This window comes from Lissotriton helveticus, chromosome 5_1 (genome assembly GCF_964261635.1).
Source record: "Lissotriton helveticus chromosome 5_1, aLisHel1.1, whole genome shotgun sequence".
In the NCBI taxonomy this organism is placed as follows: Eukaryota; Metazoa; Chordata; class Amphibia; order Caudata; family Salamandridae; genus Lissotriton; species Lissotriton helveticus.
Window position 1 is genome coordinate 775,197,824 of NC_136065.1, and position 16,148 is coordinate 775,213,971.

The 16,148-nt window shown below is 45.9% G+C and overlaps 1 protein-coding gene across 1 annotated transcript in view; it reads right to left on the reverse strand.

Moving 5' to 3' along the window:
- CDH23 (cadherin related 23) overlaps positions 1–16,148 on the reverse strand; it is a 1,152,220-nt gene that overhangs the window by 276,045 nt on the left and 860,027 nt on the right. Inside the window, exons 29-30 of the mRNA XM_078641088.1 lie at positions 6,606–6,817; positions 1,669–1,863 (exon numbers count right to left, since the gene is read on the reverse strand). Of these exons, the coding sequence (XP_078497214.1) occupies positions 1,669–1,863; positions 6,606–6,817 (407 nt within the window). The remainder of the gene's footprint in view (positions 1–1,668; positions 1,864–6,605; positions 6,818–16,148) is intronic.

The following is a 16,148-nucleotide window of genomic DNA, read 5'->3' on the forward strand; positions in this document are numbered from 1 at the left end:
AAGGTTCTAGCCAAATATACTGTTCTGAATGGTTTTACTAAGCTAAACATCCATCGTTTCAATATGGAGATTTTCAGGGGAGAGAATGTACAACTGTTTATCCTTCAAGGCAACACAAACTCAACAGGAACACATTCTTGGATACCTCAATTTTAATGCCATTGGAACCAAGTGGTTCTAGGATTTGTGAGCAAAAACAGATACAATGTAGTACCACGTGTGATGGCCCCTCATCTCTCAACTGAGGTCCTTCAAATGGCAGGAGGATGCCCCTGTATGGACATGGCTACAATTTGCAGATTTAATACAGAGGCTTTTCAGGGATGGCTGACCCTCTATCAAACTACAAAGATGCACACCTGCAAATAATTAAATGACTGGCTATTTGGTCCCACTGGAGAAACGGCCCTGATGACATGTCCCAAAAATACCACATTTTATTTTTTTGGGGAGTTTTCTATAGCGCGAACTTGACCCAAATCGGGTATAAGAGGGCTTTACATAGCATCAGTTGCGTTACTTTAGGACACATTCACTTTTTTGTTAGGCATGGGTTGATTAAGTGACTTGTCCAGAATCACAGGATGTTCAGCGTCATTGCGGGAAACATCCTTTACAACGCAACTTTTACCACGCAGTGCTGTTACAACGCAGGTTTTACTATGCATACCATTACAATGCATTACACTGGGGGGCGCTCTAGGATAAGGAATACGTTTAATTTGCTATACAACACCTTCCCTAGTGTTCACGGGGACTGGAGTTGGAATAGTAAATTAAACTATTCACTATCCAGCACCCCAAAGTGTAATGCGTTGTAATGGTATGCGTAGTAAAACCTGCGTTGTAACAGCATGCGTGGTAAAAGCATGCGTTGTAACGTCATACAGCCGTCATTGACGAGACTCGAACGCAGTTCCCCAGATTTGAGGTCAACCGCCCTAGCCGTTAGGCCAACTCCTCTCACATATATAGAGGTGAATTCACCCAAGGTATTTCTCTGCAACCAGGGTAGCACTTGATACTAAAGCCTCACTCGCTCAGATACAATGGGTTAATAAAATCCCAGGGAAGGTCCATTATGGCTGTCTTCACAAGTTGCAGACCTTAAATGCCTCAGGGATTAGCACTAATAAGGACCAACTTCGAATATTGTCCCCAGAGGACATAGCCGTGTCCAACACAAAGAAATTTAATCTTTTTAGGAATTTGGGCTTGTTCACTCCGAATTTTTATTGCTATTAACAACAGGGATATGTCATAACACAATGTCTCGCGGATATTGTAGAGATATCAGAATGCAGTCCTATTGAAGCTGAAAACACTAGGTCCCAATGTCCCAATTGCTGCTGAGGGCACGGATATCCACTATATAGGCACGGGCCTCACTGCTTTCAGAACATCTGCTGATGTAGTAGTTTCCCATTCTGCTCCAGGGACACAATTGCATATTGTGTTGTGCTCTACTTCTGCTACTCCCATAATATCTACTATGGAGATTTGTATTCCTATCTAAAAAAGTGAATACTAGTCTGTAAGGATTTTAAGAGGACGGAAACGTACTCCTCAGTAGTAGTAGAAGTGAGGTCAGGCAGTCAATGTCACCCAATACACCACATGTCACCACTCAGTTTCCCACTCTTTTGCAAACGTGCATGGTAAACTTACACTATATATTGCTTGCTTCTCCCGATCCAGCCTCAGTGCTGTTTGGATAAGCCCACTGACTGAGTCAATGCTGAAGTATTCCCAGTCTTTGTTACCAGCACCAGTCTTCAACAAGCTGTACCGCACAGCTCCATTCAAACCTTCATCCTTGTCGGTAGCGTAGACTTCATACACGGTTGAACGCAGAGGGATTTCCTATTCAAACAGATAACACATTACTGCCACGACCGGTTCATATTCCTACGCCCCATTTACACGCAAATCTTCAAAACTGTGCAGGGTCTACGTGAGTATTAATCTGATAGTTTGGTGATTTGGGCAAATAGCTTCTGAAAGTCAAGGTGTAATTTCTCGATCATTTGTAGCTAATAATTGAAACAAAGTTACAAATCCTAGACATTTGAGATGACTTTAGTTTTAAGGAAGTCACTTATGATGCCAGGTATTATCACTTATTCTTTCTTTATAGCATTTTATATTCTTATAAAATGTAAACTTTCTCATGCAGTTATATTCAATCATCTATCTATCAAAGCTCTTTAAAGGAATTCTTGAAAACAGTTAAGTAGAATTGCTCATTCAAACCCAGAGGGAACTGAGTGAAACACAGTAGAACAGCACAACTCATGGACCAAAGGGAACAACAGGTGTGGATATGAATTAAAGGCAGACAATTTATATTTTTTTTGAGATCAGGAAGATGTAGAACAGTGAGGGATAGAAAACATTTTAAGAATTAGAAATGTGTTATTTTTGTGACTTCATGGGGGAGGAGGGAGGTAGACAATATCAAATGAATAGTGAGCAAGGCATCGCAAACAGTGAGAAGGCTAAAAATTGGCAGGTAGCTCAAGAGAGGGGTGGGGAGGGGAACAAGTAGCAGAACCAATTAACTGTGATCAAGAAGAAGTAAGTGTGCAAAATGAAACATGGGTTAGCAACGGCATGCAAGGATTTGCAGACCACAGTAAAAAAAAATAGGTAGCATTTTCTGTGAAAAAAAATGCCAACTATTGGCGGACCAATAGGAGTGGACAACTTAGGAGAGAAAATCAAACTAAAAAGGTGTGTTGACATGATTGTGATGGAGTAGTAAGTATGATTCGAGGAGAAGGAGTATTATTATTGTATTGGGTAAGCTGGCACATAAGTGAAATATTGTTTTATGTTAAAGAGCTGAAAGCAGGCTGATTGTTCAGTGAAATGTATTTTGTTATCAGAATGTCAGCCCACACCTGAGGAGTTTTTTGTATAGACAACATGAGTATGAACCCATCAACCACATTGGGATTGGGGTTTGAAATAGCAAAAAATATGGTATCCCAACAGGTAGAAGTATAAGGAACAATTTTAGATGAGATATGTAAAAAACATTATCTGCAGGAGGGAAAGGAAAGGAAACTCAATACATCCGTATAAAGTGCCAAAGGCATCATATTTATCAAATGAAAACAAGGTTTAGTACAAACGGATCAGCGTGGACGGCGCAGTGAAAATTTGTGTCAATAATGTACAGTGTTATAAAAAACAACAACAAGGTGGAGTTGGTGGCTGGAACAATCGAGGTTAAAGATCCCGCGCCGAGGCGTCAGGGGAATCTGAAGTGCGTGGCGAGACAGCGCTGCATTGGGTGTCCGTGGCCCGATCCCAGGAGGTGATCAGAGCCGTTGGGATTAAATCTCCTATGACTCGGTAGCTGCACCAATGAATCCGGGCAGGTCGCCTCGATTGTTCCAGCCACCTCCTCCACGGCAACCAGGACTCACCCCTGCTACAGTACAAGCGCTCCGCTGGGACGAGTTCCACCGCCCACTCAGCACTGTTCCTTCACGCACAACCCAGTCCTGAATATGATCCACATTCACATGGATCGAAACGCCGTTGACTATTCAGCCCATCTATAGGCGCTACCCACAATATGGACTTAAGCTACTTCACAAACTTACTTCTCGGAAATCATTTGTAGCCATATTGTTGTTGTTTTTATAACACTGTACATTATTGACACCAATTTTCACTGCGCCGTCCACGCTGATCCATTTGTCACTTGCGTTGCCACCTTGCTCACCTATTGCACTGCTCACGCACCAAGTACAAATTTGGGTTGTATTATTTGTTTTACTACAGTGCTGTCATAACTGTACTAAACCTTGTTTTCATTTGATAAACATGATGCCTTTGGCACTTTATACGGATGTACTGAGTTTCCTTTCCTTTCCCTCCTGCATATAATGTTTTTTACATATCTCATCTAAAATTCTTCCTTATACTTCTACCTGTTGGGATACCATATTTTTTTGCACACCTGAGGAGAACACTCAGATCCGACACTATTTAAGTGCAAGGAAAATGTAAAGTTTGAACTAGACAGATGGTAGGGGACATGAATGAAATCAAATGTAAGTATTCCATTTCTAATGTAATGAGACTTAGGGGCCAATTATGATGACAAAGGGCGGCCTTTCCACCCTTGGGATTACAATACTCGGTCTCCGACAGGCTTTCCATGTCGGGCTTTCCGACATGGAAAACCTGCTGGAGAGCGAGTATGGGGGCCCTGGACCCTTGCCTCTTTGGCCTCCAGTTGGGGGCTGAGGGGGGCACCTATGGTGCCCCCATGATCATCCCTGCACCATGTGTCAGGCACCCTGAGGTGCCTGCAATACTGTGCAGGGAGGAACACAGTTTCTTATTCTTCTATGTCATGGCTGTTTTACGGCCGTAATATGAGCTCCCATAGAGGAATGGGAGATTGCAACCGAACAGTGTTCTGGCACATCATGATTAGCTGGTCGGGACCGCCGACCGGAGGTCGGTCGGTCCTGATTCGGCGTACGTCCGCCCAACATCGTAATCACCCCTAAATCTTTATTGTGTAAAATAAACAACTAATCAATCTATACTTCTAGCAATACTCTAACATTTATATTATATATAAATAATCACACATATATGTCTGTGTGTGTTATACATTCAAAGATAGTTATTGCTAAGTTTCAGCTGTCAACAGAAATGGATGTTTTGACTTGCTAATAACTTTGAGGCACTTTAATGAATCTGCGTGAATTTACAAATCACTTGATGCATCCAGCTCAGGCTTTTCTTTTAAAATTTCATGCAGATCGGTTAAGGGGGCAAAACTTTATTTGGGATTATCTAAAAGTAATTTTCCCATTTTATGTTCCATAGGAATTTGTGCTTGTTTCTCCAATAAACCGTCCAGAACAAAATTACAGCATACTTAGCATGGAGATAGAACTTTACTCAGAATGATCCATTTTGTGGTTTAATGTAAACTCTTTCAGTAATTTTTGAGATACCAACATTCCAATAAGGTGATGGTGGGCTTTGAAGGGTTAATCTTTAGTGTACTTGGAGAGTTATTTTGCAAAGTATCAGCAAATTTGCATCTGAGGAGGATCTGACAATGGACATGTTAAATAAATATTCAAACCTCAATGAATGAGGGCACGAGTGATTTGATTGGTTCACTGTGGCTGAAACTGTTTATCTTGGCTGATATTATGTAATGCAAGGGCTACACGGCAACTCGCGGATCCTATGCCTCTGAAAAAAGGTGGAGAAAAGGAGCAGGTAAGGCATTCCTCAACCTCAAGGGGACTGTAGGGAGGTTACAGAAGAGCGAATCATGCCCTTAAAAATAAAGCATAAAAGAAATAGCTGCATGGCTCAGTCAGTCAGATGAATGATTCACGACCCTGACCACCATTTAGTTATGCAATGGGGCAAGCATGGGTACCGGGTGGGGCATGTGTGCAGAGCTCCCTGCACAGCAGATCCTGGGGTGCTAAACGTATGACTTGGCTGAAGACTATGTCCTTCACAAAGCGCCTGCTGCTCATGGTCAAAGGTCAAGCACAGTTGATTCTGAAGGTACAGGAGCTGGGGACATAGTGTGGGCAGAAGAAATAATCTGAACCTCAGGGCTGCATTTAAGTTTAATGATTTGTAGCGAGTCTATGCCATTACAGAAAGGCCCCAACAAGGTGAAAATGAACTTTCACCTATCACAAAATAGACAGTTTGGCCCGAACTGCTACATGCCACTTCTCCTCTAAAAAGGAAATTAAGCAAACCCAGAATAGTTTCTTGGATTATTGGGTCTCATCAGTGTAGTGCAACTGGCCTAGCAGCAGTAAACTGATCAACTCCTAGTACAACAGAGCCAAAGGGATTTACATATGATTGTACCAATAGTGGCCAGGTGAGCAAAGTTATGATTTATTAGAATGGTAGAACTGAGAAAGCACAGCAGTGTAGCAATGCAGAAACCAGTCTGTTGGTTGCTTGTCGTCCCGTTCTCATGGAATATGGCCAAGCTGTTTGGACTGGCATGTTCCTATTGGAACAGTTTCTAGACTACCTTGCATATGGCTGTGTACTAACTGTAGTGGCATAGAGCACAGAAATGAACTGGGATGCTACCTGCAACACCTAGCCAGGACTGATATTTATTCAGCTACTCCGCCTGTAACTTGTTATATCATCTGGCAATTTATTAACTATGGAATAATTAATGCCTGAATCTACCATGCTGGTAAACATATTTGGGTCCCTACACTACAAATTGCTTATAACTCCAGCTATTTTAACAGCTGGTATACGGCATTTGTACACATTTATAAATAATTTTGCAATTCAACAGTAAACAACGACAAAATATACAACAAATTCAAATTCTGAAATTCTGAAACATAGTTATTTGATGCAGACATAGAAAGTTGTACCAACTACACACACATTGTATCCAAACAATGCAACCAGTATAGATCTAATGCACTGATTTCCCTCTATTAATAACCATATATCAAAGGTATAAATGTATTCTCATCAATATGCTTTTTCCAGATCCCAAATAAGTATTATTAGCAATATCTTATTAGGTTACAATATGACTGCGGCCCAATGAGGTTTACCTCTTTGATGTGGAGAATTGTGCCATTTGGTGGTCTCACAAAGAAAGGTCGATTATCATTGACATCAATGACTTCCACCCGAAGCATGGTAGTTCCCCAAAGTGGGGGTCTTCCTTTGTCCGTTGCCACAACTGTTAAGTTGAATCTCTCAAATGACTGCAGGAGCCTCCCAGACGTGATCAGCCCTGAGTTTTGATCAATTCTGAACGCCTCTGCAGGGGATTTAAAAATACATTTATTTATTTAACATATTCCATGAAAAGCATAGTCAACGCCACCTGCACATTACCGGCAATGGTACAGTAAATAAAAACATTGACAACTTTAAAGTACCTCACAAAAAATGTTGTCGTGCAGCAAGTATTCCCTCCAATAACCAGAAAAAATGCCAATGCTGCTACTTGTTTTACATAAATTTAGAAACAAGATGTGCGAGACCACCTTCACTTCATCTTTAAGCTCATTAGTAGCTTTTATTTCATAGTTTCTATTAAATTTTTTTGAATGAATTTCTCCCCACATACAAAAAGATATATATACATTAGACCCTATACCAACACAATACTGTACACAATTTACAACAGACTAGAAAACTGTACTCATCTAGAATAATTCACACCATTCTTACCACTCATACATTCCATACTCAAAGCATATATCCTCAATACACTCTTACAATGTGAACCAAAAGTTGTTTTGGTTCACATTGTAAGAGTGTATTGAGGATATATGCTTTGAGTATGGAATGTATGAATGTATAAGTGGTAAGAATGGTGTGAATTATTCTAGATGAGTACAGTTTTCTAGTCTGTTGTAAATTGTGTACAGTATTGTGTTGGTATAGGGTCTAATGTATATATATCTTTTTGTATGTGGGGAGAAATTAATTCAGAACAATTTAATAGAAACTATGAAATAAAAGCTACTAATGAGCTTAAAGATGAAGTGAAGGTGGTCTCGCACATCTTGTTTCTAAATGTATGTAAAACAAGTAGCAGCATTGGCATTTTTTCTGGTTATTGGTCTATAAATGCTCAGCCTTGCTGTTTATGAGCAATACCCTTTCAGCCTGATTCATGAAGCTAAACTGCGCCCGTAATAGCTGCGAAAATGCAATTGCGGGCGCAATTTCCCTAATTGGCATTCATCAAGAAAATATCTAAAGCGCAAACAAAAAATAGCGAATTCGCAAATAGATTCTCAGATTCCCGGCAGGAGTGCGCCAAACCACGGAGTCTGAGAAAAAACTTTGCGAATTCGCAATACAAGCGCAAATCGGTATTCATGAAAATTCTCTAATAGCGAAAAACCACAAATTCTCTGTTTGCGAGGCGCAAATTAAGGACAACCCAAAGCAGGTGGTAACCATAAAAGCCATTAGAACATTTTTTTGAAAAACCGTTGGCCAATCAGGAACAGGTGCAGGCCTGACCAAACACACATAAGGAGATTCAGCAGCAGCAGTTGGAGTCTCACAATGCCAGGAATGTACATGGTGGTCAGGCGGCGAAGGCTACAGCGAGCAGCACGAAGGAGACGCAGAATACAGGACAGGATATTCCGCCAGCGGGTCACCCTGCTGGGCCAAACCAGGGAGCAGATATATGCAAAGTACCGCCTGAATGGGGAAATGATAATCCAGCTAATACTGGACCTTGACCCCCTGATGCAGCACCCAACAAGGCGGACCAATGCTGTGCCTACACATGTACAGGTATTGTGTAGCCTGCACCTCCTGGCCTCTGGGAGCTTCCAGGGGATAGTAGCGGCTGCTGGGGGGATATCCCAGCCCACCATGTCACGCTGCCTCAGGAGTTTTGTTGACACAATGCTTACCCAGCTACACCGACACATCAAATTTCCCACCAGCCAACAGGAACAGGACTTGACAAAGCTACAATTCTACAATGTGGCCCATTTCCCATCTGTGATAGGATGCATAGACTGCACCCACATCGCCATCTGCCCACCAGCTGCGACGGAGTACATGTACCGGAATCGCAAGTCCTACCACTCCCTTAACATACAGATGGTCTGCAATAACAAGACATTCATAACTGACATTGTGGCCCAGTACCCAGGGAGTACCCATGACTCATTTATATTCCGGCACAGCGGCCTCCACACACGACTGGCCAGGGGAGACTTTGGGGAAGGACACCTACTTGGTAAGTACACTTTGTCAACAATGTCACATTGCAATGAAGTAGCTGCGCAGCACAGGCACTCACCCTCTGCTCCTCTCATTCAGGTGACAGTGGCTACGCCCTCCGGGAATACCTCCTCACCCCATACCTCAATCCTGCTACACCACAGCAACGGCGGTACAATGTTGCTCACATACGGACAAGGAATTGTATAGAACGGACTTTTGGGCTACTGAAGAGCCGGTTCCGCATACTGCACAAGACAGGTGGGGCCATGTATTACAGTCCTGAATTGTGCTGCCGCATTGTGGCTGTCTGCGCAATACTCCATAACATTGCCACCAAGCGCAGGATACCTGTTGACATCTCTGGCAGTGAGTCAGAAGGGGACGACCAGCCACCTGCACATGGGCGTCATGCACGCGGGGAGAACCCAGCTGAAGGCCACAGACGCCGCAACCACATCACAATGAACTGTTTCTAGTGAACCCTCTCCCCTCACCCAACATATCACAATTGCATGCAAACGTTAATAATGACACTACGCCAATGTGTGCTGCCAAATTAAATCTTATTGTTTGAATCACAATAATGTTTCCAGTAGACATCCTTTCATTGCAAACAGTATTTCAGCATACTGCTGCGTCCAATACACAGGGCAGGCTTATGTTCAGCCTGTGCCTGTAAAAGTACTATTGAGTCAGGTGCGCCTCCGGCGCGAAGCACCCAAGCGCCTCTCCGGCTCCTCCTCATCCACCGCACGTGTCCCTGCATTGGGCCTGGTGCTGCGTCTCAGCGCCCCTACGTGTGAGGCAGAGTGGCTGCTCACACTTGATGTCCCCTCACTGGCATCGTCATCCCCGACAGTGGCAGGTACAGCAGGGTGAAGTGCCATCACGGCAGTGGTCAGGCCCTCAAGTACCCTGGCAACATCCTCGCAGCATTGAATGAGCTGCTGCTGCTGCGCCAGGCACCGGCGCGATAGCTGCGAGGTGGCATTGCCAATCACATAGTTTGACCGGGTGCAAGCCGTCAGCCGGGTCAGTAGCTGACGGTGGCGGCGCCGGTCCGTGTTGCGCTGTTTAATCATTGCAGCTGTGTTGGCCTCCATGGCTGCAGTCATGCGGGTCATACCCTCCCCCACACTTGCCATGGCTGCCGTCATGCGGTCCATCCGGTCCCCCACCCCTGCCCCATTGCGGCCAATGTTATGCAGCTGCAGCTGTATGGCCCCTTGCCGGTGTGCCTGCATCTGGTGAATCCGGAGCATGCGACGTTCGAAACTCATGCTCGGCAGCCGCTGTCCATTCCCCCTGGTGCTGGGAGCATTGGTCTGCAGGCGAGCCCTGCCACGGCTGCTCTGCTGGCCTGCCACAGTGGGTGGCCGCTGTGTCGCCGCTGTTGCGGGACCTGATGTTGGTGCCCCAGCTGCTGGTGGTGTCAAGCTAGGCATTGCTGGTGGGGCAGAGGCTGGAGGCACAGTGGTGGTGGGCCGGGCTGCAGGTGTTGGTGCAGCGGCAGAGGCTGGAGGCACAGTGGTGGTGGGCCGGGCTGCAGGTGTTGGTGCAGCGGCAGAGGCTGGAGGCACAGTGGTGGTGGGCCGGGCTGCAGGTGTTGGTGCAGCGGCAGAGGCTGGAGGCACAGTGGTGGTGGGCCGGGCTGCAGATGTTGTTGCTGCGGCAGACGCAGGAGGCTGTGTGTGTAACTGCTCCTCCTCGTAATCCTGTGCATCCTCATCTATGTGCAGCCTCTCGCTGTCGCTGCTGTCAGCGCCACCTGTGAGGGGAAGTGGACGTACATTAGTTGCATGTATCTGTCACACGTGCACTTGCTACATGCATGCTGGGTGACATTCCCTGACTGCCTATAGCATTGCGTACTTTTGTCCCTGTCTGGCTGCATTGGGGTACTTGTACATTGTGGCCACACTACATGTCCCACAATGCTTTAGGGCATTAACTGATGTGCACCGATGGCATGACTTTGGAACATTATGGGAGGCTATAGGGTCATGGCCATTCATAGGGGACAGGGTCGCAGTCGCATGCCACTTACCTTGGCTCTCTTGGGTGGGGCGGGATGAGTCCATTCGGGTGACTCCAATACATGCCTCTTCCTCCAGCGTGTCCTCAACGCGATCCTCCAGGGGGGTGTTTTGAGGGACTGTAGGTCCTCCCCCTCCAGTGCCCAGGGACTCTCCCAGTCTCTCGGCGACCCTCTCCTTGGCACGACCTCGGAGATCGTACCACCTTTTCTTCAGGTCTTCCAGTGACCTGTCGGCCACACCCACAGAGTTCACTGCGGCCACTATCCTGAGCCAGATCCTGCGCCTCTCCTGCTCGGGCACCCTCCTTGAGTCTTTACCAAAAAGTTTGGAGTGGTTCTCCACCACCCCTTCAATTAGGTGCTCCAACTCTTGTTCCGAAAACTCGAGTTTCCTCTTGCGCCCGGGGTTGCTGGGCCCAGGTACTGCATCCTCTGCCATTGCTGCAGTGGTATTGGAGGTGGTAGTCCAACTTAGCAGGTGTCCTTGCAGGAGCTGTCTCTGTTGCTGCCTCGAGGTCTGCCTCACTGTGGTGAATGGGGGTGGGAACTGGCTGCTTCCTGGTTGTGATGTCATCGCTGTGCTCCAAATGCGACTTCCCGTTTTCCCGATCTCGCGCTATTTGCGGTCCCGCTATTGACGATCTCGCTATTAGAGATATCGCTATTAGAGATATCGCTATTAGAGATATCGCTATTCCGACACGGATGTTGCCGGAAATAGCGTTTTTAATGCGAATTTCGATGATCGGGAACGCTATTTGCGGCCGCGTGCGATTCGCTTTTTATTCTCAAAATACATCATGAATTCCGTTTTGCGTGTCCTTAATAGCGATTCGCTATGAATCGCTATTAGGGGCTCGCAAAACGGTCCGTTGATGAATCAGGCTGTTTGTTGTTACTGCAAGTATTCCCTCAGCATTTTCTTGGCTCAGGTATCTCCCCATCTGATAATGCATGGAATGGTGTGTTGAGTGGTGTGATGTACAATTGTAGTTTCAGGTAAATTTTTGCTGGGTTTAGTCAGGTGAGGTGTAGAGTAATCTAGTGCGGTATGGTGTGAAGGTTGCTGTGGTGGGGTAAGGGAAAATATGTCATGGTATGATGGTCTGTGCTTTTGGTCTGTGGTGTAATATGGTCTATAAAATGAAGGGAGGTGTGGGATGAAAGCATGCGGAGTGTATTATCAGATGAGGTGTGAAATGGAATTTTGGTATCATGTGGTACGGTGTTGTACCAAGTGGTAATTTTTGTTCTCATGACTAATGACACAATATTGTGCTTTGTGAAGATATACACAATATGATGTAGTGATGATATAGTGAAATACAGCATTGCATGGTATGTGCAGTAGGATGTACGACGGTACAACGCGTACCGTTACAACGCGTACCGTTTCAACGCGTCTTTTACAACGCAATTCGTTACCACGACTTGCGCTGTAGGGGTGCTGTACTTAGGAATAGTTAAATTTACTATTCCAACACCAGCCTACGTACAGTAGGGAAGGTGTTGAAATAGTAAATCTACTATTCCTTATCTTAGAGCGCCCTCCAGTGCAAGTCGTGGTTACGACTTGCGTTGTAAAAGACACGTCGTAATGGTACTGCGGGGTAACATCCGCGTTAAAAAGGATGTTCCCCGTGCAGTATGATGTTGTGTTAGGTGAAGCAGAAAGGTATGCTGTTATCAAGTGTGGCACATTCTATAGAGTAGTGTGACTCTGAATTTTGTAGATGCAAAGAGGTATTATTTTTGACCTAGAAAACTTGCGGATCTCGGCTTTTAGGCAAAATGTATTGGTCTCTCTCCCTCACACATTTTGAAGAAGAAAAGATAAATCATCCAATTTGAGAAAAAGCTTTAGCTAAGAGAGCAAATGAACACAGCAGTGATCTCTGCTTTCTTCCACCAGATGAGGCTAATTAGGAATGCCATTCTATTGCTCCCTGAGCATTTCCATAACCGACCGGTAATGAGTGCTGAGACTCAAAAAGACTTCAAAGTAGGGTTTTCTCCCTTGTGGGTTTCCCTCCGCGTTGTGACCCTCTAAAAGAGACACTTGTCACCTCTGATGTATACTATTGTGTACAGGGTGGTACCTTGGCAACTGTTAGGAGTCCGATTTTTCATGGGCAACCTAGGAAGGCACTATACTGACCTTTTCAGCTTCCAACCGTTGACATATTAAGACACCAAAAGCTCCTTCGGGTCTGTTTTGCTATGGATCCTGCTCAGGACCTGATAGCTACAACAATGCATCTTGAGAATTTGGAGCTAAGGCAGACTTTAAGATTGCAGTGTACATGCATCCCACTATTTCCTTCTAGTACCACATGCATTTCTGGGGATCCAGTTTAACAATGACTGCTGTTGGGTTCTCCCATGTTGCATTTGGCTTTTCCCTTGCACAGATTAAATACAATAAAGGGGGTTATCTGAATAGTTGTCTTACTGGATATGCGTTGAGGTGGGTAATCTTAGAACAAACCAACTCAGATGCTTGTCTGCAGTCAAATAATATTGTGCGCTGTGGGAAGAGGAAGTCCACTAAGGGTTAGTCCCCCGTACACCCAAAAGCAAACTAAAAGGGGGCCAGGAAAGGCAGCTCCACTCGGTTGCCTCCTCCAATCTATCAGTAGTGACCAGATTCAGTGTCTCCCAGTGAGTAACGGCGGATCAAGATTCATACCCAAGGGCCTGGGCCAGAACCGGCCCGTGCCCCTGGCACCCACTGCCACCAATGGCCAATCTTGGCGACTTGAGCCAGTAAATGGAGTACCCCACCAGTCTTGTGCGGTGCCGTCGGTGATGTACGTTAGCCTCAGCATCAGGATTGCTCAGGGCATGGTGTGCATCATCAATAGGCGCTAGGCATGGGCCTGACTCGCCCCGGGCTTCCTCTGCTATGTGCCCCACCTTCTCCTCACCTGGACATTGACACCGGGGCTTAATGTGCCACACTCTTTCCAAATCTGTGACTCAGTCAGCAGGAGCCTCAGCCAGGTGGGATTGCACAAGCCTGGATACAGCAGTCACCTCCAAGTCCACTGGGGAACCTCCTGATGCAGGTGATGCAACAGGGCCCCCTTAGGCATAAGGTGTCAGCACTCCCACCACAAACTTTTAGCACAGCTCAGGGGAATCACCCTCCACAGTGTCCGGCCAGCGCAACATCCTCCGGCGTGTGATGCAGAGAGGTGCGGACCACCATTCGTGCTCTCCTTTGTGCAACCCGGTGTAGTGGTGCTGCCTGGTATGCGATGTCGACCTCCCTACGTTAGTGCGCAGGAGCACCTCTACCATTCACAGCTCCAAGGTGCACCAGGCGGTCTTCTCACACAGGTCAACATCGTGTCTCCATGTGACTTGCCAGATTTCACCAACAGGTAAGGGTCATCGCCGATGCCTCAATGTCTACTGCCACGGCCCAACAACTCCACAGCACCTCTGCCTCCCACTCCGAGTCACAACCGCAGGCCCAGCAAGGCCTCCATGCCCCGGGGACTGTCCCTACTTTCAAGGTTTTGGCTGCCATGGTGTTGCAAGGAGGGCGCTATGAGAAGTGATGCATCACTGTTTTCTTTCCCATCGATGCACCTCATTTCAAATTGTAGCCCTGGATCTGCATTTCCTCTTTCCCTGGGACTCTGGCTGGACAACCTGGCTGTTGGGAAGTTTGGGGGGTGGGTTGTTGATCCGTGCTGCACTTGGCCCTGGCTGCTCCATTCTGCATCCCATTGGTTGTATTCCCTATTTTTCACTGGAGTTAGACTTATAGGCTATTTTTGCCCCCAGAGGCAAAAAAGTCACGCTGGGCTGACTTATGTGAGTTTTTTGCTGCTAATGGGCCTTTCGTAACTTTTCTCTCGCTAACGTCAAACTTTTTATCACCTTGACGCTAGTATTAGCTGCAGTTTTCACTGCGGCTAGCTGTTACTATCACCATGTAGTGATGTATTGTAAATACATCGCTATTCCCTGCGCCGGTGAGGCAGAATATTGTGTAATGGAATTGGGTGGGCGTCACCTTCTTCTGCAGCCAGGTGTGGCAGGTATTTCACAAGGTGATACAAGTAGTGAGCATACTGTGCCTGTGCGCATAAATAATAAAGTATGAAATTCGGGGCAGCAAATCCTTCCTGCTCGTAGGGTAGTGAGAGCTTTTCGCAGCCTATTGTTGTTTGCTTCCCCGCCGAGACCAGTTTGACTACATGCATGTGTATTGTCTTAAAAATGTGGCTGGATAGGGTGATGGGGATGTTACTAAATAGATATAAAAATCTAGGCAGTATGGCCATTTTTATTACGGCAATCCTATCTGCTAATGTTAAAGGGAGCTTAATCCATTTGTCCACTTGCGCTTCAAGCTTGTCTATTGTGTTACCGTAATTAGTTCTTATGACTACCTTTGTGGATCCATATTCCCAGGTATTTAACAGGGTTGGTTTGCCACTCGAGCGGGAAATCCAGTGGGCATGGATGAGTTATCTCTGTCAAAGGCACTACTGTGGATTTGCTCCAGTTTATTTGGAGTCCAGAGAACCTACCAAATCTGAAATATTCTCTCAGGAGTTTCAACAGATTATATTGAGGGTCTTTTATGAAGAGCACCATGTCATCCGCATAGAGAGATATCCCTATTAGGCATTGGTGGAACTGAAGTGCTGTGTCCGTATGTTGCTGTTGTATTTTACAGGCTAGGGTTCTAATACTATGGTGAAAAGCAGCGGAGAGAGCGGGCATCCCTGCCTTTTTCCCCGTCTTATTCTCACCTGCTACTACACTCTCCCGTTTACTTTGATCCTAGCTACTGGGTCTGTGCATAGGAGCTTTATCCAGTTTAAGAGTATGCTGGGCAGGCCCATTCTCTGCATTATGGCAAAGAGGTAGCCCCATTCCACCGAATCAAAGGCTTTAGGTGCATCTAGTAAAACAGCCGCCGCCTCTAGTTTCGGATTTAAAAGGTGTAGGGAGCGCAAAAATGGTGCATATATTGTGGGCGGTCGATCACTCCGTATGAAGCCCGATTGATCTGGCAAGATAATGTTTGGCATTAGGGGCATCAGTCTGACATCTATCAGTCTAGCCAGTGTTTTGGCGTCGATATTGATTAGGGACAGTGGGCGGTATGACTCCCATCTGTCCTGCGCTTTATCTGGTTTATGTAGTGTTATAATAAGGGCTTCCCTGAGTGTGGGGGGAAGGATTTGCTTCTTATATGATTCTGCATACATTGCTATGAGATGTGGACCAGGTCACTATATGTTTTGTCGAATTCATTAGTTAGTTTGTCTAGGCCTGGTGCCTTCCGATTTGGTAGCGATTTGATGGCCTCTTGGACTTCGGGGAC